Source organism: Macaca thibetana, chromosome 11 (genome assembly GCF_024542745.1).
Source record: "Macaca thibetana thibetana isolate TM-01 chromosome 11, ASM2454274v1, whole genome shotgun sequence".
Lineage (NCBI taxonomy): Eukaryota > Metazoa > Chordata > Mammalia > Primates > Cercopithecidae > Macaca > Macaca thibetana.
In genome coordinates, this window is record NC_065588.1 from 54035391 (window position 1) to 54057719 (window position 22329).

General features: G+C 55.8%; 2 protein-coding genes across 5 annotated transcripts in view; one reads left to right on the forward strand and one right to left on the reverse strand.

Annotated features, from left to right (window-relative positions):
• Positions 1-18546, reverse strand: AGAP2 (ArfGAP with GTPase domain, ankyrin repeat and PH domain 2). 3 transcript variants are annotated; one of them, XM_050747252.1, is made up of 19 exons: positions 13418-15355; positions 11705-11763; positions 10857-10944; positions 10583-10668; positions 10290-10437; positions 9089-9223; positions 8669-8778; positions 8062-8220; positions 7809-7895; positions 7619-7723; positions 7044-7206; positions 6743-6862; positions 5882-6010; positions 4559-4618; positions 4178-4326; positions 3919-4009; positions 3584-3806; positions 3198-3453; positions 1-3018 (listed from the first exon to the last, which is right to left on the reverse strand). In XM_050747252.1, exons 1-19 carry the CDS (start codon positions 14583-14585, stop codon positions 2776-2778), a joined length of 3579 nt encoding a protein of 1192 aa, XP_050603209.1. In that variant the 5' UTR covers positions 14586-15355; the 3' UTR covers positions 1-2775. The 3 variants fall into 3 exon arrangements, with proteins under 3 accessions (XP_050603209.1, XP_050603210.1, XP_050603208.1); XM_050747253.1 differs by lacking the exons at positions 4559-4618; positions 13418-15355 and adding an exon at positions 18262-18546; XM_050747251.1 differs by lacking the exon at positions 4559-4618 and having other exon boundaries at positions 13418-14646.
• Positions 14419-22329, forward strand: part of TSPAN31 (tetraspanin 31) — a 10189-nt gene continuing 2278 nt past the window's right edge. Inside the window, exons 1-2 of one of the 2 annotated variants that reach the window (XM_050747362.1) lie at positions 14419-14540; positions 22109-22276. Coding sequence is in view for 1 of the 2 variants with exons in the window: in XM_050747361.1 (XP_050603318.1) it covers positions 21504-21566; positions 22109-22276 (231 nt within the window). In the remaining variant the exon portion in view is untranslated. Of the gene's footprint in view, positions 14541-21234; positions 21567-22108; positions 22277-22329 lie in introns of those variants that run through there. The other variant, XM_050747361.1, reaches the window with a different exon arrangement.

The window sequence follows — 22329 nt, forward strand, 5'->3', positions numbered from 1 at the left end:
TTGGTGTTAGGATTTGTTGTGAGGTTTGCTGACACCTTGACCATTTTTCACTGGCTGGAAATGAAAGGAACTTCCCACTTGCTCTTTGCAGGCAATTTCATTCTCTCCAGGGTACTTATTTCCTCCCCATATTCTCTCACACTCCCAAACTGCTGAAGAAGGGAGCAAACTTTGACCACGAGGAAGGAGTGGAGCTGAAATAAGAGTCCAGGGTCTTGGAGGTGAAGGGGGAATGGCCAGGTCCTCCAGTCCAATTTTCTTTGTGACCTCCCCGTCTCCTTGCTTTGCCCAGACCACACACCTGCCTCTGTACTTGTCACTGCACCTGCACTGCTGAATTCACCTTTCCTGGGTCACGCCGCTGTGCTGGGTGGTCACAGACTAAGGCCCTGCAGAGCTGCAGCCTCCATGTGAACTGCATTCAGGTCTGGTGCTGTGTCCTCAGTTCAGTGGCACACTTGCACCTGAACATCTTGGGGCTGGTGGGCACCAAAGGTCAGAAGAAATTCTACCCAAAGATGCTGGTGCTACCAACTAACTCCTCAAAGTAGATAACAACATATGGCTATGCCCAACCTGCACTGGCTGCTGACCCAACCCTACCCTGTCCAGCCCCTCTACCTGAGTAAACACTTTCAGCTGCCCTCGAGAAATGGTAGGATTGGCTATGTGCTGAGCCTAGCGGCACTGCAGCTCACGAGGCAGCACCGGCTTCAGGCCACTGTGGCCTTGGTGGTCCCTTTGATGGCACGGAGGTGGATAAATGCCTGCATCAGCTGACACTGATTTTGTGGACACCAGGGACCTCTGCAGCCAGCTGGGAAATCTTTCCGAGGTCTCCCACCCCTTCCCTCTGGAGCACCCCCTGATGGGGCCAGGGGAGGAACCCCTACTCTATGTTCTACTCTGGTACCTAGTGCTCACGGCGAGCAGGCTGGCCTGGGGCAGCCCTCCTCAGAGCTGGTGCACCTTTCAGGTGCCCTCTGAACAGATATTGTTCAGAATACAGATAAACAGATGCCACCAAGGTCATCTAGCTGTGAAGTGGAGGGGCAGGTTTCAAAATCAGATCCGTCTCCAAAGTTCCTGCTCTTAACCAAAGCTGTCCCATCTTCTCACCCCTCTCCATGGCCTCTAAGTACCATATCCCAACTCTCCCAGGACTGGCATCATCTTAAAAGTCAGTGCCTTCTCTGCTCCCAGGGTCCCCACTGACTCCAACCTGCCATGTCCTCCACTACATGAACCCGGATCTGTTGTACATAATGGAACTACCTCCATGCCCATAGGTACTGTCCTGCCACCAGCCCCCAGTGGGAGGCACCTCTGCCTGTCCCTGTCCCACCCCAGTACCCCACCCTGACCAAGGCCATGCCCTGACCTGCCTCCAAGAACAGACCAGCAGCTCACCCCCTAGACAAAATCACTTCCTCTTTAATTGCTGTTGAAGAAGATTCACACCACTGCCTCCAAGGAGATGGGGGGGCATTCCCCCCTTGCCCCCACCTCTCTCCCCTTCCCGATTACCTGGTCCTTTGCAAACTATTTTAGCCAGAAAAAAAAAAAAAAAAAAAAAAAAAAAAGACCGGAAACCACTGACACAGACAGCCCAAGGGCTGGGTTGGCTGAGGGAGGCAGGGCTAGGCCAGGCAAGTCCGCCCTACCACCCACTTTGTGGGGATGGGGCAGGGGGCCTGGAAACCCTCCCAGCCACCTCGAATCCTCTCAGCCCTGGCTGGGAGAGGTCACGGGGGTGAGGAATGGCTCTGGAGCTGCTCCAGTGGGAGGGAGGGGCTGGAGAGAAAGAATAATGGGGGAGGGGTCCCACTGTAGGGGTGCCCCCTACCCCAGATCACCACGGGCGCTGCACAGTCACAGGTACGCAGTCACGGTCACAGACACTCACAACCCGAGAGCACCCCCACCCCACCCCACCCCCTGCCCACCCTGGGCTTCCCCTACCCCAAAACGCCCTCCCCACGCCCCTGCCCGCCCCCACCCCCATGTTGGGGAACAAAGCAATAAATTACAAGGCCCCCTTAGCCCGCTCCTGCTACATCCCTTCTCCCTCCCAAGATAGTAGTGGGAGGGACCCAGACTCTTGGCTTCCCCCGGACTCTTTAGCTTCCACCCATGGGTAGGTGTAAGGGGACGTCCTGGTTTCCACTACTCACGGTCCCTTTCACGGAAAGGGTTGGGAACCCCCCACCCCCATGAGCAGCAGGGGTCCTGCCCCTCGCTGCCCTTGCCCCCTTCACTGGGCAGTGAGATGAGTATGGAAGGGGTAGGGTCTCCATATTGGCCCCAAGTCCCAGGGCTAGCCCTCCCACGTACTAAACCCTCCCTCTGGCGTGGCGTCGCCCCAGGAGCCAGCCTGGGTATGGGCTCCCGCCCTGGGATTGTTGAGTTCGGGCAGGACCGGGTCTTCTTCCCGCCCCTAGGGGGCACAAGCGGCCATGTCCAAGCGCCTAGGAGCCCGTACCGCGGGAAACGTCCCCTTCGGTGAAACCCGAGCGGGTAGACCCAGAGCAATCCGAGTGTGGAAACAGTGGAGAGGGGGCGTGTTGAGCTGGGGTCTCCATGCCTCGTTGGGGAGAGGGAGGTGAGTTTGTGTCTTCTGGGAGGCGTGGGGGCTGTGCCCTCGTGGGGGTAGGAAGTGCTCCCGTGGGGCTGGGTGCGGATCGGAGAGGTGAGTGGGTGCGTCTGTCCAGCGGTCCGCCCGGTGTGGTCGTGCCCGGCCCGCGTGGGGGTGGGGGTGTCTCTCCCACTGGGCAACTATACCAGCGCAACTGGGGCGTCGGCGCGGCCCACGCTAGCGGCGCTGCTCCGGCGGTGGGGGCTCGGCGTGGCTGTGATGCTGGGCGTGGTGGCCGCGCTGGGCGTGGTGGCCGCGCTGCCGCCCTCACCCGGGCAACCGTGCTGGAGAAGGATGTCGGCGCACAGCTGGCTTCCAGCCTGGCGGGCGTAGAACAGCGCAGTGCGGCCCTGGGCGTCACGGGCCGCCACGTCCGCGCCGTACTGGAGGGCGGAAACGGCCGCGTGACCGCGCGTCCCCAGGGCGCCCACACCCGGCACCGCCTCCCCCACATGGCCAAGCCTACTTCCGGGGTCCCTCTGGGAAGATCGGGCTTTCCCGCGCCAGGCGTTTTCCGAGATGAGGCCTCAAAGACCCCCTTTCCTCCCCCCAGCTGACGTACCCACAGCAGCAGTTGCGTGATGACAACGTGGGCGAGCTCGGCAGCCAGGTGGAGTGGGGAGCGGAGTTGTGGGTCCTCTACGCTGGTGTCGAGCGGCCCGTGTCGCGCATGGGCCAAGAGCAGAAGAACGGTAGCCACGTCCTGGGCCTGCACGGCGGCCCACAGCTGGCGGCCCAGCGGCTCCTCCGTGGTGCTCAGCGGCGCCAGGAACAGCAGCTGCTCGTACTTGGCGCGAATCCACGACTCGCGCTCCTCCCTGCAAGACCAGGGATCAACTGAAAAGGCTCTAGGGACTCCCAGCCAGGACCTCTGCCCCTACCCAAGGGACCGTCTCAGGCTCGCACACCCTCAGCAACCCTCCCCCCGCTCTGTTCCCTCACCCTTACCGCGAAGAATCCCGCGTGGGCTTGACACGGCCTCGCGTGTCGCTTTCCCACACGCGGTTGGCCGTGTCGTTGCCAATAGCCGTCAGCACCAGGGTCAGCTCCCGTGGCCAGTCGTCCAAGTCCAGCGAGCGGACGCGGGACAGGTGAGTGCCCAGGTTGCGGTGGATGCCAGAACACTCGATGCAAATGAGGGCGCCCAGGTTCAAGCTGGCCCATGTGGGGTCTGCGGACAGAGCGTAGAGGTCGGCTTCCAGCGGGGCAGCACAGTCACCCCGGCATTCACCGCCTCCAGTGAACCACACTCCCTAGCCCCACCGCTGCCTCCTGGCACTCACTGGGGGCCCCGCAGTCCACGCAGATTGAATTCCCCTTGGCGTTCCGGATCGCCTGGATGGCCACGGCCTCGCTTTGGCTGTCTGTGCGCAGCTGCAGAGAGGGTTTGGGTTGGTACTGATTCTGCCTCCAAGCCCCACCCCCTTCTCCTCAGACACCTCTGCTCTCCTCCCACATGACTTCGGCCGTGTAGTTGCCAATGGCCGTCAGCACCAGGGTTAGCTCCTGCGGTCAGTCCTCCACCCCACCTCAAACTCTTACCTTGACCTTGCTGCTCTCACAGCATTGTAGACTGGCTAGGATCTGACTCTCGATGGCCTGGACCCAGGCATCCCGCTCCTCAAAACTGGCTGCCTCAAAGTGCCACGTCTGACCCGTGCTGGACACGATCAGGAACTCAAAGTTTTCCTCTGAGTGGGGGATGGGATGGAGTCATTAAGGGACAGAGTTCAAGCAGGGGCTGCCTTCCCCAAGCCCGTCCTCCCTGATGTCCATCCCGAGCCCCTGGGAGTGGGGCAGTGGGGGTAGGGGAAGCAGAGGGTGGGGGGCAGCAGGAAGCCCGAGCACATGCAGGGGAAGGCGGGGGCACCCCCACCCTTCTGCACCCCAGCTGAGCGCCCCTCCCGGCTCCCCACTTGTTACCTGCTTTATAAATATTTCTTAAACTACCAAAGGATTTTAGTTTCCACATTTTGCGCTTGGCTGGTTTCCCGAAGCAAAGGAGATAGAGATAGAATGGAGAGCAGAACAGAGAAAGAGAGACCAAGAAAGAAGGAGAAAAAGAGAGGTAGATGGAGAGATGGAGAGAGAGAGTGACAGAGTGCCAGAGACAAAGCAGGACAGACAGATGGGGAGAGAAAGCAGAACTAAAGTCAGTGGCCCCGGAGCAGAGTGGAGCAGAAGCCAAGAGCCATGAGAGTAGGCAGATCTGGAACCTGGGTCTGAGCACCCGGCAGAGAGCAGGGGCAGCAGGGATGGGTTATCAAGACCAGCCAGGAGCTGGGCCTCTGGGAGGAGAAGGGAGGGTCAGGATCTGAGTGAACACGGGGGAAGGGGGCAGAAGCTGGGGCGCAGGGCTGAGATGAGAGGGCCCTGGGGCTGGTGGTGGTGGGGGTGTGGGGTATCACTGAGGGACAAGAATGGGGATCACTATGGTCAAGGGCTGTTGGGGAGCACTTGGCAATAGAAAGTTATCCGGAGAAGACTGCGTGTGGTGGCTCACGCCTGTAATCCCCACCACCTGTAATCCCAGGACTTTGGGAGGCTGAGGCGGGCGGATCACGAGGTCAGGAGATCGAGACCATCCTGGCTAACACAGTGAAACCCCATTTCTACTAAAAAATACAAAAAATTAGCCAGGCGTGGTGGTGAGCACCTGTAGTCCCAGCTACTTGGAAGGCTGAGGCAGGGGAATGGCGTGAACCCCAGAGACGGAGCTTGCAGTGAGCCGAGATCACGCCACTGTACTCCAGCCTGGGTGACAGAGCGAGACTCCGTCTCAAAAAAAAAAAAAAAAAAAAAAAAAAAAAGAAAGAAAGAGAGAAAGTTATCGGGAGAAGGGACTGGGTGGTCACAGAATCCAGGATTTGGGAAATCAGTGGGAGACGCAGAGATCAGGGGCTGAGTCACTGCGGATGGGTGGGGGGCATCTGGGTACAGGGGCTGGGGTGGTAAGTGGAGTTGAGGGAAGGAAGAGGAACTAGAACATCCTTAGGAGAGGGAGCAGGAGCTATAGACATGGACGTCATTGAGAATAGGGGCTGGGGAAAGGAACTGGCTGGGGAGCAAGGAAAGAAGGACAGGGCTGGGGGATGTCCACACACTCTTTCACTAAGTTGTGTGCAGTAGTAATGGTCGTCAAGCACTCAGCTCAGGCACTTCCTCCTGCTGCAGGAGTTAGCCCGGGGAGCTGATGTTGGGGATGAGGGTTCTGGGTGGGAGTGGAAGTGCCTGCCAGAGCCTCACCTTCAGCCTGCCCAGTCGAGCCTTCAGTCTTAGATGGTGTTGTCAATTTTTTCCTCCTCTGTTTCTTCACCATGGGAGAAGGAGGGGGTTCTCGACTCAGGGGGCTCAGGTCTCCAGATGGGGTACAGTCTTAGGGAGGAAGACACAGCTGCCTCAATAGCCCCCTCCACATATTTCCTGATTTCTTGATAGCCTGTCTCATTCCCTGAACTACTTTGGCATTTTAGGGCACCCCTCCTCAACTGTCCCTCTCCAAGAGTTCCCCCTTGATCATTCCTGGAGAGGCAGGCAGATGAGAGGTTTAAAGTCAGACCTGCACTCAGATCCTGGTTCTACCACTTACTTACTGGCCTTAAGACCTTGAGCAAAGCACTTAATCTTCTGATCCTCAGTTTCTTTATCTCTGAAATAAGAATAATAATCTTGACCTGACAAAACTGTTGTGAGGATCATCTGTTTACAATGTGTCATTTGCATACTATATATATATTTTTTTCAAACATGTCAAACATGGCTGACTATGTACTAGACAATATTCTCAGTTTGTTTAAACCTCAAAGAAACCCTCTGAGGTAGAAACTATTATTTCCACATTACAGATGAGGAAACTGAGGCATGGAGAGGTCAAGTAACTTGCCCATGTGACAAGCCAGGATTCAAGCTCAGGCAGTTGACGTTAGAGTCCACTTGTCTTAACCATTATGATAGACATGGTATGACTGAGCTTGGTGTTCATGTGTGGGGCTCCATGTGTTCACTCATGCATTTATTCCAACCTCCAAGCCTTCACCCCAAATTCATTTCCCACACCCACCCTATTTGGGTGTGGAAGACAGCGGATGGAATTTCATCCCCACTGACCTGTGCTGAGGGCTCGGGCCAAATTCCGGTCTGGCTTCAGCAGGTGCTTGGATGTCTGATCTGGTGGTGGCTGCAGGGAACTAGGGCTGGGGCTGGGGCTTGGCATGGGAGTAGTGACTTCTGTCGGAAAAAGAAGATGAAACCTCAGTGAGCCTCTCTTTCTTCTGGCCCCACTCCTTACATGGTCCCTCTTTATCACCCAGCTTCCTACTTGCCCAGTGCCAGCCCCCACTTCCCTCTTACTCCTCCTTTTCCCCAGCCCTGGCCCCTCTCCTGCTCCTATGTCATAAGCCCTACTCACCAGGGCCTTCGCCCATCTGGACAGCGCTCATGTCCTTGACGAGTCCGTTGATGCTGGCTGAGGGGCCAAACGCAGAGATGGCCCTCGGGGGCCGCTTGCCCGGGACTTTGACTGTTGTTCGCAGCAAGTCCATCTCCTTTCCGTGAGTACTGTGGATGTAATCCTGGAGGGGTACAGGGCCGAGAGTGTAGGGAAGGTTGGGGTCCTTGGTATGCTGGGAAGCGGTTAATATGTTACAGAATAGAGAGGGACTGGAGAGGGGGCCTTGGGGGCCAAATGGGTTGTGATGAGCATCTAGGGTATGGGCCCATCAGACTTGATCCAGCATTGTCTCCTCCAGGAAGCATTCCCTTCCTGGGTGCTCTCCCACTAGACTGCAAGTTCCTGGGGCAATGCATTTACCCTTACATTCCTGGCATGGGCACATGGCAGGCTCTTAACACATGCCTGCTAAACTTAAGTGAACAGGACTAGCACTTCCTAGAAATGACGTTAGTGCTTTGTCAGAGGCACAGACAGGTAGAGCTTGAGGGAAATCCAAAGCTGGCCAGTGTGGCCCAGTTTCTGCCACTCACGTTAATGCTGGGGTGGTAGAGTAGAAAGCCATTACTGGACAGGGTTACATATTTCTTCTTCCATTCTTTGTTCAAGGAATTGCCACTTCGTTTTAGTAGGAAGCTCTGGAGAAAGTGAAAAGACACATGGGAGAAAAAAGCCAACTAAGACCAGCTGCCCCTAGCCTGCCCCAGCCCCTGGACCACTCACCTGTTTGATGGGGATGGCTCGTCCACTCCCTGTTGTCTCTCCCCGACTATCCAAGCTCCGTTTCTCGGAGTCACTACCCCGACGATTCTGGAATGGTTATTGGAATCAGTTTAAGGAGGGATAGAGGGATACACTGATGTGAGGATAGGGAAGACAGATGAAGAAGGGCCCAACAGAGGAGTCTAGGGACTAGGGAAGATGGGCAGGTCATGGGGGACAGGAGGAAGGGGGTCAGCATGTCCATGTCCAATACCGCAAAAAGGCTGGTCCTGCGCTTGGCTGCCCGGTGCAGGGACCCTGGGGTGCTCAATCCAGCCACTGCAGCTGCCTCGGCTCGGAGCTCCCGGTGACCAACATTCGGTGAGGATGGGAGGGAAGAAGAGTAGTCGCTAGTGTGGCCCCCGTTACTAGCCTGGGAGCATATGGAAGAGTCAGCAGAGCTGAGATGCCCCCTACCCCACCAAGCTACACTCATATCTAGTTACGGAGAATTTGAGACATTCCTTGATCACCTCACCATTTATTTATATTGTCATTAATAATTTTTAAAATCCTCACTAACATTGTGACAGTGCTTTTTATAAATGTTGCAAAGGTCGAATCACAAGTATTATGTCATACAATCTTCCTGATAGCCTTGGGAGGTTAGGTGAGTTGCTTAAGGACACTGCAAATGATGTCTCAAATCACTGGAAGTCTGGTTGACTTCCAGTCCAATGCACTTTCTCCAATAGTTTCATTGCCATTTCCATCTGTTTCCCCACTCCCTGAACCTCCTTGGGTACTCTGCACCTGTCCTAGGATCCCCAGCCCTTCTGCATCTTACCAGCCCCTCTGCAGACTCTGAAACCCCAACTCACCTGGCCAGCTACCGGAGTGGATGCAGCTGAGTGGCTTGGGGAGCTGGGCAGGGACTTGCAGGCAGCCAGAAGCTGTTGCTGCTTGCGCAAGGTCACCACCTTCTGGGCCACTGAGGGGAGTTGAGGGAAGGAGGTGTGAGCAGGCCAGATACCCAAGACCACCCCTCCATGCCCAGCTTTGATAAATCCCCAGTAGACAACACAGGACCCAACTTCCTTGTCACTGTGGCTTCTATGCCACCTGTGGCCTTGCCAGTTCCTCCAACCCAGAAAGACCTTGTGACTATTAAGCAAACCTCTGGCCTCCCCGATCTCTCCTCCTTCCCACAAAGGCCAATTTCCTGTCACGCACAGAGAGAGGCCTGGATGCCAGGTCCCTTGCTCTGGCTTCCCACATATACTGGAGATCACCACACTCACCCTCCTGGAAGACCCGATCCACATTAAGCCCATAGGTTGCACAGGTCTCATAGTAGCTGCAGCGTTTCATGTCTGCGCACAGAGCTCTGGCACGAGCATCTCCCACTACCCGAGGGGAGGAAGCACTGATCCTGTCTGATGGGATAGGAAAGGGGCAGGATTGAAGAAGGAGCCTCGCCTTGTTCGATTTTTCACAATTCCCTTATCCCTGTGCTGGGCCCTCAGGCTGGGCCCACTGGGGATGGGGTGTGAGAGATCATCTTTTTTGTGACCAGGTGGAATGAGAGTACATAAGCCCTTTCTGAGTACTGGGCCCAGTTCACACAACTAGCTGTGTATGAATAGGATGGGTGAGCTGTGTGTGTGTGTGTATGTGTGTATGTGTGTGTGTGTGTGTGTGTGTGTGTGTCCTCAAAGAATACTGAGTGGTGCTTCCTGACAAGGGCTACATAGCTGAGACCCAGGTGCGAGCAATAATCACCCTGCCCTGCAAATCCATCGAAACCTGAACTGGTGGGAGGACACCAGCTTGTGAACTAGGAAAAGGTTGGGTACCCATGGGTCATGGCTGGACTGCCCACTCTGCAGCAAGAAACCAGGAGGCAAGCAACAGGTGGAGGCAGGCACCAGCAGAACAGGCATCCAGACCAAGTCCCACCAGCTCGACACAAGGGAGTGCTGGAAAAGCATTTCCTGGCCCTGGCAGAGTCTGGGAGCCTCTGAGTCACTTCTTTGAGAACTAAAAGGTTTTCTGCTCTCTTCTTTTCATCATTTCCTTTGTGTTTTCGCTTTGTTTTTGGATAAGTTCCTTTAAAAGGTGTCAGTCTGACCCAGCTGTTGCAAAAAGGAAGATGGAAAAGGTTTCCTATCCACACTAGGACTTGAGATTTTCTGTGTCCTGTGATGGTGGCACCGGGAAATGGCAATGTGAGAACACAAGGTAGGTGACATTTCAGGAGAGGCAAGGAGATGGCTACTATAGCTGTCCTTCCCTGGAGATCCCCTTTTCTCTGCTCAGACCTTGGGAAGTTATTGTTTGGTTTCATGACTCCCTTATTTGGAGACCAGGTCCCTCCAGAAGGGTACTGTAATCCAAGTGGCCGTTTCCACACCTTACCAAGTTCTCACCCATGTTGGGCAATATCCCAGTAGCCTCCTCAGGGCCTCCCTTGAAAGCAGTGCTTTCCTAACCCCTCCTTACCTTGTGTCCCCACTAGTGCCAAGGCCAGGCCTCCTCGTCCCTCCCCACGAAGGGAACTCAGCTGCCCATGGAGACAGCTCACAGCCTGGAAACTGTTCTCATCCTCCAGGCTGAAGACGAAGATCACAGCATCTGCCCAGCCTGAGAACTTGCGGGGAGTGAGGGAGCAAATGGAAAGTCAGGCAGGTCTACTCCTCTGGACCCAATACAGATGGAGACCTGGGAAACCAGAGCCCTCTCCCTTGGCCAGTGCTGACCCCAGCCAGCCTGTCCCCCACCACCTCCACCCTCACCTTGGCATCAGGTGCCCCAGCTTCCTCTCGGATTAGCACCAGATGTGTCTGCCCATCCACCAACATCTCTTTCTTGTACTGCTCACCTGTCCAGAAGAGTTGGAAAGGGTAATAGGTCAGAGGTGACAGGTCACCAAACCTCCCCATGCTCCCAGTGCTTTTGCTATTATGGCCTCATCCTTCCCCTCCTGGTCTCCATACCTGCCTAATCATTGATCTCACTCCTGGATCCCTAACCCCAATCGTTAGCTTATTATGGCTCTTGAGAACTCACTCTCTGTCTTCTCCAGCACCTGGTATGAACCGGTCAGGAATCGGTGGATGAGTGATGACTTCCCACTCCTGGCGTCGCCCAGCACACCCTGAGGGCAAGGATGTGGAGCAGAAATTGTGGGATGTAAGAGAAGGCAGGATGTGTGGGTCTGGACACTCCAGAAAACCCAGAGAGATAAATCATCCAAGTAGGCCCTACAGCGCCTGGATGACAGTCATTCCAGAAAGAGCAGCTGGGAGGATCAGAGCAGCTGGGGGGATCGGAGCAGCTGGGAGGATCAGAGCAGCTGGAGGGATCGGAGCATTTGGGAGGATCAGAGCAGCTGGGGGGATCGGAGCAGTTGGGAGGATCAGGGCATGAGTGTGGGTAAGAAATGATCCCAAACTCAAAGTGGAGCACAAGCTGAAGAATGTCAGCAATTCAGTAGTTTTTTCGTATGTGTTGGGTTGTTTAGAAAACAAACTAGACGTGTGTGTGTGTGTCTGTGTGTGTGTTTGTAGCATGTCACAGCTCTAGGCACTAGTTGGAAAACTTTACCCAATTCTAGGCAACACAACATGAAGGCCAAAGGGCAGATGCCAGAAGTGAGAAGCCTGGAGGAGGACCATGAACAAACAGGAAAAAGGGGATGGCTGCATAAAGACTAGAGAGGAAAAACTTGTGAGGAAGATGTAGCAAATTCCCAGGTTGGTGCTATGAAGGTAGACTCTCAGAAGAACTGGAAAACGATTCCCTATTCTCAGAGAGAGAGAGAGAGAGAGAGAAAAGGAGAGGTGAAGGGAGAGAGCTGAGAGTGCAGTGGGTGGGAGGTCAGCCTTCCCTATAGGCAAGGGGACTGGGATACCTACCAGGCGCAGTTCAGGAATGGAGCGGCTCAAAGTCCATTCCTGGCTATTGATCACAGCCTCTGTAATGGGAGAAGGGCAGTAAGAGGGGAGGCTCCTGGCTCAGGAGGACCCCCAACACTGAGCCACCCCTCCTCCCTCTGCAGCTTTCCAAACCCCCTGAACCCTGCCTGCACTGGAGAGGTGTGTGGTACAGACAGGTTTGAGGGTGGTCCCCAGGCCTCCCATCCCAGCCGCTCTCCCCCAGCTGTTGCTGCCGCTCAGTGGTTGCTTAGCAACGGAGCTAGCAAGACAAAAATACTTCAGTTGGCATCTCCCTTAAAGCACATCCCCAAACGCGGGTCCCGGCCCCAGACAGGGAGACCAGGGCTCTGACAGTGGCAGGTTCTTCCCTCTGGAAAAAGAATAGAAGAGGAGCTCCTCCCTAACCCACTGGTTCCGAGGGCAGACCCTGAGAGGAGGTGCTGAAACATAGAAGAGAGTGTGTCTTCCCCAACCTCCATTCCACAGGACAGAAACTGAGTTGAGGGGTTTCCCTCCCCTTCTTCAAGGTCAACGGCACCGTGGCCCTGTACCCCTCCCCACAACCCAAGGGAAAGAGCTAGGATTTTCCTATGCCTCCATCTCCCACACCCTCCCCACAAACGCCCTCCAAAAGAACTGTGGTGAAGGGCTCCATCGCCTGGCCAAGAGAAGCCACAGGCCTGGGGGAAAGGATGCTCCTTCCGCCCGCCGGGTCCAGCCCCCGCGCCTGACACCGGCCGGACGTTCCCGGGGCGCCGCAGCTGCGGCGGGAACTCTGGGATCCGGAGCCATCTGCTCCCACCCGCTCTGGAGCCAAACCCCGGGGGCCGCCTCCGCTCCCGGACCCGCCTCCTCTCCCGGGAGTGTGAGCCGAACCAAGAGTCTCCTGCTTATCTCCTCCAGTAAGAAAATAGTAATAATAATAGACACCCTGCCCCCGTAAAAAACACTACCTTCCCCGTACCGCCTCCCAAGTCTCCCAGGGTACGGATTGCCTTTGCAGCAGTTCCGCTCCCACTGACTCACTCCGGGGTCAGCCCCGGGTGGGTTTCAGTGCGGCTTTGGGGAGGGGGCTGGCAATGGGGGAAGTGAGGCTTCCTATCCGCCCCCCCTCACTTCACATTTAAATATTCTGCACGTTCCAGCCCCCGCACACTCGCGTACCGCCCAATCCGCCTTCACCGCACGGAAAACATCACTAGCCTGCTCTCAGCCCAGGGGACGACTGGTCCCTGGCGAGAAGCTGCCTGCAAGGTCACTGTCATGCCACCTGCCCTAAGTGCTCAGGGGAAACTGAGGCTTCCTCATCCTCTTCACCTTCAACGTCCCTCTAAATACGGCAAATCCCCGTTTCCATGCTCCCAGAGTTCAGCTGAGGCTGGAAGTGGGGTCCTGGGCTTCTCTGGGAGCAATTTTCTAGTCACTCTGACCAAGGGCATTATTTTCCCAGAAAGCTCTGAGGCTCTCTTAGTCCCTCTGAAATCAAGTCATTTCTCATGTCGCACAATGTAGCTACTCACCCCGCTTCAGGACTCCTATTCTTTGCCCCAATCCTTGGCAGAGGAGTGAGCTTGGTTCATCCGCCCACCCCAGAGAAAAGCTTCCCTAGTCTCCTGCACCTCGCTTCTCCACCCCAAGCTGAGCATTCCAGGTACCCTTCCCTTCGTGTTCTCAAGCCCTGACTCAACTCACTAGGGGAAGCGCGGAGCTCGGCGCCCAGCAGCTCCCTGGACCCGCTGCCAGAAGACAGGCTGGGGGGTCCGGGAAGGGGCCCGGAGCCAGGAGGCCCTCCTGTGCTCTTGGTGAAGATGCCGCTGATAAACTTGAGCATCTTGCGATCACGAGTGGACGCTCGGCCCCCCTCCCGGCCCCGTTTCAGCCCTGGAGCTGGAGGCTCCAGAGTGATTGGAGGTGCAGGCCCAGGGGGCTGCGCGGAAGCGGCGGTGACAGCAGCGCCTGGAGTCGGAGTTGGTGGGAGGGTTAGCGGAGGAGGAGAACCGGCAGGCTGTCCCGGATGCAAGTCACTGTTGTCCAAGGTCTTACTCTTGCCTTTCCGAGGAGACAACTTCCCTCGGGCTCCGGCCCCAGCCCCGACCCCACCAGAGGTCGCAGCTGTAGCGCCCCCTCCCTCGGCGGCGGCGGCGGTGGCGGCTGCAGAGGCAGAAACTCCAGTCCCGGCGCTGCTCTTTGACCCCTTGACCCTGGGCTTGCCCTCGCTTTCGGGCCATGACAGGCGGCTACCCGCGCCCTTGCCCCCGCCGGCTTTGGCTCCACTCGTGGTCACGGTTTTGCAAGGCTTGGGAGCCGGCGGAGGAGGCGCCACCTTGAGCCTCCGGCTGCCGGTGCCAGGATGCGGAGAGGATGAGCCAGGGACGCCGCCGCCCGCCCGGCCTTCGGGCTCCGGGCCGCCCCAGCTCGGGCTGCTGAGAAGGGGGCGCCGGGAGGAGGTGGGGGCGCCCCCAGGCTTGGGGTCGGGGCTCAGCCCCCCGGAGAGCGGGGGTCCCGGAGGGGCGGCCCAGAGGGAGAGGCGGCGGCCGGGAGCGGGGGAGACTGGGCGGGCCGGACTGGCCGGAGCCGGGGACAGGGCTGGGGGCTCCGCGCCCCCGGTGCCCGCGCTGCTGGTGCTGATCCACAGCGCATCCTGCCGGTGGAAGAGACGTTCGTGCCGCTTCTTGCCCGGCTCCTCCGCACCTCGGGGGCTGCCAGGATCCCCAGTCTCGCAGCCTCTGGCACCGGCGGCGCCGACCGCGGCCGCAGACGGAGAAGGCGGCGGCGGAGGCACCGACTCGAGCTTAACCAGGGTCAGCGAGATGAGGTAGGTCGTTGTCCGGCGCTGAAGCGCGCCCGCGCCCCGGCTCATGGGGCCCGGAGACCCCCGAGCTGGGGAGGGGAGGGGACTCCCCCGGACTGCCTCAGGGGGGCCCGGCCATGGGGCCGCCCTGCTCGCTGCCCCCAGCCCCTGGACCCCTCTGAGCCCCCGGCCCGGCTCCGCTGTCGCCGCCGCCTCCGCCGCCTCCGCTTGCGCCCCCCTCCCATCACATGGGGCGCCCCCTCCCCATGCTCCCCGCCCTGCGCCCCCACCCTCTTGGAGCCCCGGGACCTTGGTGCTGCTCCAGGGAGGCGCGCCGGACCGTCCACCCCGGCCTGGGTGGGGGCGCTGAGATGGGTGGGGGAGGGCGGGGAGGACAGTAGTGGGGGCAAATGGGGGAGAGAGAGGAAAAGGGGGCAGAAAAGGGGACCAGAGGCTAGGGGAAAAGAACCAGTGCGGGGGAGGCAGGGGCAGGGAATTGGGGCTCAAGGGACAGGGGCCGCGGATGCGGTCGGAGAGAGGGTCTTGAGGAGGGTGGGAAGCTAGTGGGGCTGGCCGTGCGGGGGATTCGCAGGGGCGCGGGGAGGATGCTGGGGATGGAGATACAGGAGGCAGCGGGGGAGGAAAGAGGGAACGGGAGGTGGGTGGGAACCCACGGGTCTGGGGTCTGGGAGGGGAGGGGCGTGAGATCCGGGCGAAGAGTCCGGGGGCCTCGCCCGGGCTCGGCTCGGTCCGGATGCGCGCTGTGTCCGGGCGCTCCCCTCACATTGAGGAGGAGGCGGCCCCCAGGCCCCCCCACCCTATCTCCCCCCCACCTTTTCTCCACCAGCACCGATGTCTGCGAGGGCGGTGCAAAATCCAGGACTGGATTTCTCTCCCAAATCCTGGGCTGGATTTCCTGGGACTTGGACTCACCTCCTCCAACAACCTAGCCCCCTCCTCTCGCACACCAAGGTTAGGAAGCTCGCGACTGCGAGGTATGGCATTTAGAGATAAGGGTGAAAATCGATCTATTGGGTGAACAGGCCGCGGTGAACAGAGCAAATCCAGGGTCACTGTCAATTCTAGGGAAGCTGAAGTGGGAAAGCGGGGGCCCTGAAATCCCTTCCCCCAGGATCTCGTCTCCCCCAGGTACCTGGACGCCTTCCCTTTCTCATGACCCAACTCCCTTTCCCACTCACACCCCCACACTTAATACTTTGATGAGGCCAAGACTTGAGCTCGACTGTCCCAAAGTGAACTTGGAAAATGTTCCCCAGGGATGGGGACAAACTTAGCAGGGTAGGAGAGAGGGGAGAGATCTGAGTGCTGGAGAAGCCCAGGCCACAGGGTAAGTCAAAGGCTCCAGCTCTAGGAGGAGGGAGAAGGATGTGTCTTAGACTGATACCCCCCCCATGCCAAAATGCATCCAGTCTCCATAGCAACCGTAGCTCCAAGAGTGCCTCAGAAACAGCGGGCAGAAGCAGAGAGGGATCCGTGTGTATGGTGGGTGGGAGACCAACCGGGGGATGATGAATTAGTGGAGGCACTGCCCGCAAACCTGGTTACTCAAAGGTGGGGGATTTCACTCCCCAAGTATAAGGACCCTTCAGTTGAGGCAGAGAGAGCCAGCCTCTTCAGAGTTCCCTTTCAGTCTCCTGAGGTTTGCTGAGTGGGATTCTTACGGAAGGCTAAAGAGGAGGCAGATGAGTGAATGGAAACCGTCTGCTCCTTGTCCCCCACACCTCTAGGGGTCTTGGAGTTCAAGGCTGTCTATCCTCCAGCCAGGTGAGAATCCTGAAGTGGTTAAGCCAAAGTGGAAAAGAGGTTGAGACCCCTTGGGGGTGGGGTAAGATGGGCGAAAGAAGTTCTCTCTGCAGCCTTGGAGACCCCTTCCCAGGACTTGGGGAGTCACAGCGGTCCCCTGATTTGGCATCCCACCCTCCTGACGCAGCTGAGACTATAATAAGTGCTGCCGTGGGCGGCTCTTGGAGGCAGGAGCCCGCAGCGTGCTCGGCCTGGTGGGGGGCTGAGGGTGCGGGGGGGGGGGGGGGGGGGGGGGGCGGCGCTGAGCCAGGATGCCACGAGCCCTTTGTTCTCCTAGAGGCCTGTACCCAATCCCTCCAGTGTTCTGTCCTGGGGCTCAGCAGCTTCTCCCTCCCTCCCTACAGAACCAGGATGACACCATCCCCAGGACAGGAGACCCTTCAGTAATGTTTTTTGATGGAGATGGTGAAGGAGAATTGTTGGCTCTGGTTTAAACTTCCCTCCTTTGATGGCCTCAGTTTTCCTTTATGTTCAATGGGAACAGAATACTAATTCTTAGAGAAGGAGTAAAACAAATCACTTATGAGGAGTGGAGCCTTCTCAGGGATTTCAGCCTCCACCCCTCCTCACCTCCCTCCCTCTCCAGAGGGAGCACAGCTTTTCTCCCTGGCCTAAACCACTCTTCTTTATTATTATTATCATTATCATTTTTGACAGGGGTGGGGCATAGAGTTCCTCCCTAGGAGGCCCCATGGGCCACTCCCCCTTGGTCTGCCTTTCCAAACACTAAGGCTGTCAGGGGAGACTTCAGGTGTAGTTCCTGGCAAAGGGTGTGGGACAGGAGGTTAGACGGGCACTAGCCTCCGAAGAGCAATAGGAAGGGGATCATCAGCTGGTCCCACTAGGCATCCAAAGCAAACCGTTCCTTCCCCAAGTTATACTCTGGTGTACCAGCAGAGAGGTCTGGCAGGAAGTGTCCTTGAGGGAAAGAATGATCTGTTGACCCCCCCAGGTAGGCAGGTAACAATGGAGAGGACTGAAATGGCTGAAAGAGATCAGGATATGATGGAAGAAGTGCTTCCACCAGATAACTTTCATGAGCAAAGAAGGCTGCTTTTGTTAGCTCTTTGCCACATCAGAGGTGAATGAAATGAGAGCGAGCTGGAAACAACCTCCAGTTCCACCAGTTCGTCAGTGGTAGGGCCTTGTGGATGGAGAGAAGCTGTTCCTGCCAGGGCTCCACCACAGGATTGAAGGCTGGGGTGGGCAGGAGGATGTGGCGGATGGTGTTGCCATGGCAGCACTTCCTCCCTGTGTTGTCATCACTTGCTCTAATGGCACTAAGGAGGTAGAGCGGAAGGTGTGTGGGGGGAAGACAGGAACAGGAGCAAGGGGAGGAGAGGGGACCAAGAAGAGTTCTGGGGACCTATCTGCACTCTGGCTCTGCAAAGCATGGTGTGTTAGAGTTAGTATGCGCTTGGGAGCCTAAGATTCTCTGCATGGTGTACTTCAATGTGCATGCGTGTGTGTGTGTACGTGTGTGCATGTGTCTCTCTACAGCTGGAGAACAAGAGGTCACTGATCCTTAGTGGGTCCTGGGAATGAAATCATTATCCAGTCCCAGAACCTGCTGCTCCAGACTGCTTCCTGTTCTGGACTCCCCAGGCAGGGACCAAGTCTACCATGAGTCTGTCACAGCCTATCTTCCTCATGCTCACACATTTCTTCATTGCCAAGAAGGTCAGCTCAACAGGGACCTGTATTTTGATCTCCTGGGAGAAGGATCAGAGCAGGGAAAGAGACAGAATGATACCTCCCGTGTCTTTTTCCATCCTCCCTAAATGTATTCTTCCCCAGAGTCCCAGCTCCATCTTGGGGACTAGGAAGTAGCCGACTGGGAAGTGATATATGATACAGCTAACCCTTCTATGCACCTGCTAGTCCCTGATACACCCAAGTTGAGGGCTGACCTTTCTCTTACCTTGAATGCTGTCTATTGAGGCCTGGATGCTGTCCTGAAGTTCAGGGTCGTCCACTCTCTCTGCCAGCTTCCTGAGGCGTTTTAGAGCCTGCTTGGCCACCTCATGTCGTTTGACTTCTGCTCTCACTGCAGCTACAACGAACTGCCTCTGGGCATGCATGTTGCCCAGACCTGTCTTTCCAGGCTAACAACCACCTCTGGTCCTGAGGCCCATGGCCCTACAGCCCCCAAACCTCAGAAGGCCCCTTCTGCTGTGCCCAGAACTCCCCGCCCCTGCCCGCCCTTCCGTCTATAGACCTCACTTCCTGACTGGTGAGTTTCAAACCCACAGCCTGGGACAGCACTACCTCCTGCACCTCCCACCCCCTCTAGTGTTGGCCCATCAGCCCTGCCAGCCAGCCCCTGCTATGATTTCCCAGCCAGGTGGATGGAGAGATCTTAACAGTGTCCCAGGGCCTCCTGTGGGAGGTGGTTAATTAAAATGGGTGTTGGTTCTGGGAGAATATGGCAAGCTAGGTCCCAGGTGCAATCCTAAACTCTTGATGACTTGCAGATTTCGAACTCTCACAGGAATTCATGCACACTTGGTCTGTTACCTTCAGAGCCCTGCATTCTAGTGTACACTTGTACCCATCGCCCTCTCTACATATCTCAATGAGCTCTGTATCCTTACGTCTTACAACGTAACCCTTTTTCAGTCAGCTACCCACTGAGGCCACCTCCTGTTTAAAAGGGCCAAGTGAGGCCAGGCGTGGTGGCTCATGCCTGTTATTCCAGCACCTTGGGAGGCTGAGGCAGGAGAATCACTTGAACCCAGGAGGTGGAGGTTGCAGTGCATTGCACTGCAGCCTGGGTGACTTAGTGAGACTCCATGTCAAAAATAAATAAATAAATAAATAGGCCAAGTGATTATGGGGAAAATGAGTTCTGAAGGAGGAAAGTAACCTATAAAAAGACAAAAACTACCATGTTCCATGTTCAATCAGTTTCATAATAATTAACATGTCTATAACACTTAATAGTTTACAACCTACTTTCATATATATTATCCTCATGACAGCCCTGAGGGGTAAGATTATTTATACCTATTCTGAATAAAAGGAAACTAAGGCTCAGAGAAGCCATTAAGAGGTGAAACAAAGACATGGATTTAGGTCTTCTGATTTTATTTTTACTTTTTATTTTTATTTTTTACCAAGCACATAAAGCCCAGATTGATTATAATTTTGATACCCCTTTCACTACACCACACAACCAAAATGCTTGTCAGCCAGTTCCCCTTCTAATACCATTGTCTTGCCCTTGATTTAGGACCTGAAAGAAAAGAAGGTAGATGAGGAATTGAAGGAGACAATGAAGATGAGAGTTGGGGTAGGAAGGGGATGTAGGTGGGGAGTGAGGGGGTGGGAGGTGGGAGGTAGTGGGTAGTTTGACTTAATTACTTTGTTTACACTGGACGCCTGTAATCCTAGCACTTTGGGAGGCCCAGGCAGGCAGATCACCTACGGTCAAGAGTTTGCCACCATCCTGGCCAACATGGCAAAACCCTGTCTCTACTAAAAATACAAAAAAAAAAGCTGGGTGTGGTGGTGGGCAGCTGTAATTCCAGGTACTCGGGAGGCTGAGCCAGGCAGGAGAATTGTGTGAACCCGGGAGGTGGAGGTTGCAGTGAACTGAGATCGTGCCACTGCACTCCATCCTGGACTACAAAGGAAGACTCTGTCTCAAAATAATAATAATAATAATAATAATAATAATAATACATTACCTTGTTTCAAGACCCAAACACCTCTCTGGCCCTGTCAAATATCTCTTCTGCATACCTTTTTGATATTAATTTCTGAAAGTTTATATCAATACCGTGTAGTTACAGATAAGGGAATTAAGGTTGGAATTGCCCACAGGAACCTGTAAAATGACCTGAAAAGTAATAATTAACATTGAGTGTTTACTATGTGCCAGGTACTCTTCTAAGTATTCTACATATATTAACTCATTTAATTCTCACAACCCAAGAGGTAGGTGTGTTGTTATTTATCCCCATTTTACAGATGAGGAAACAGGCACAGACAGTTTCTAAGCGCCTGGCCAAAGGTTACACAGCTAGAAGTGGCAATCCAAGTGGCAATCTGACTGTGGCAGTAGACTATAGAATCTAAGTACACACAAACATAAATCATTCTGTTGAGTTGATTAGAGGGTTTTCTTTTTTGTTCCTACTGTTTCTTTCTCCTGGGGAGAGAAGGATTATGCCTTTCCCTACCCCCGTGAAAAGGACGGTTTGTCAAAGCACTTACTAGATAATAAAGTTACTGATCAGTCCACCCGTAAGTGAAAAGGTGGAGACTCCTTCCCCTTATATTTATTTATATCCAAGACTCTTCCTCTTGCCTGTCATTTTTTGCAAGCCCTGGATCAGGCGTGTACTCTGAAAATGCTGAGCACACCCGTGTGTGCACTTGTGGCAATGCCACACACAGGAATGCGCTGGCCTGAGGCCGCTATTTCCACACTGAATTTCTGGTATATTCACACCCCTTTTAGGAGGGTATATGGTAGAGGACATGGGTACTGGCGGACACACAAACGTATGATGATTTGCTGGGTGTTGCTGTGTCCAATCCGCGGACTCTGTGGCCGGGCTAAATAAGCTCAATATGTGGCTCCTTTGGGTGTTCCCGAGCGTGACGCATTAACAAAACAATGGCGTCATCATGAAGTCACTGCAGCACAGGGGGAAGGGAGGGCGGAAGGGCCCTCCTTCTACCGGTGGAGCCCTTTCTGCCCAGCTCTCGGAGCGGCCCCCCACCTGCCCCTCCCGCCGTGTCCCCTTCACCTAAATTCCTCCAGAGCCGTCTCCCTCGAATTAGCCCTCTCCTAACTCCGACCACAGAAAGCTCAGCTTTCAACTCAAGCTTTTGGAGTTTAGACTGTTGTCCCTGAGAGAATCTCTAGAAGCCCTGCCCCTAGTTTTCAGTTTCGCCCAATGAAAAAACAAGAGGAGGAGGACAGAAGGCGGGTCAGTGACGTAATGCGGGCTGATTGGCATGCAGGCCTTGGACGTCCAGGATTAGCCACGCATTTCGCCAATCCAGAGGCAGGGGAGGGACGGTGCAGGCGCAGAGAATTGGGTTTGGCTGGCCTCGATTTAAAGAGACAGAAGCTGTCGGGGTCCTGGAAGACGGTCCCCAATACCCTCCCCCCAAGTCCTTGGGACCACTTGGGTCCCCAGAGCTGGGGAGATGGTTTGCGGCGGCTTTGCCTGCTCCAAGAATGCGCTTTGCGCTCTCAACGTGGTCTACATGGTGAGGTTTTGGAGGTGGGGGAAGCTTTCGGGCGGAAAGGCCCCGTGGGGAGAATCTCCAGGGTACTTCCGGTGGGGAAAGGGGTGTATAGGGGTTCCGGGAAGATTCCCAGGAACTTCCGGCGAAGAGGGAATTCCTGGGGACGTCCGTGGGAGAGGGAAGACTACCGGTTGATGAAGGGGTTTGTCTGGGGGTGGGGGAATGAACTTAAGGCCGTGGGCATAAGTTCCATCCCTCCCTCCTTTGAACCTCAGTTTCTCCCAAAGTAGAAGTGATAGGATGATCCTGAGGGTTCAGCTTTTGTATTTATAGTACTATCCCTGCCACCCCCTATACCCCATCCCAGCCATTCTAACCTTTGGGAATGCCCAGGGATGCTCCTGGTGGCGATAGCACCACCCCCGCCCCGCCCACCCCCCTCCCTCCCATTCACACACCATTTTATTATTCCTTCCCCATCCCCGCCCCCAAGTCCTCTTGTAATGGCCTTGGGCCGTGCTCATGCTAGAATTTTTGAGATGTATCCTGCTCTTTCTTTGTAGCTGGTGAGCTTGTTGCTCATTGGAGTGGCTGCTTGGGGCAAGGGCCTGGGTCTGGTGTCCAGCATCCACATCATTGGCGGAGTCATTGCTGTGGGAGTCTTCCTTCTCCTTATCGCAGTGGCTGGACTGGTGGGTGCTGTCAACCACCACCAAGTCCTGCTGTTCTTTGTATCCTGACCTGAAGTGATGGGGGCAACTGGGCTCTTGGGAGGGCTGTCATC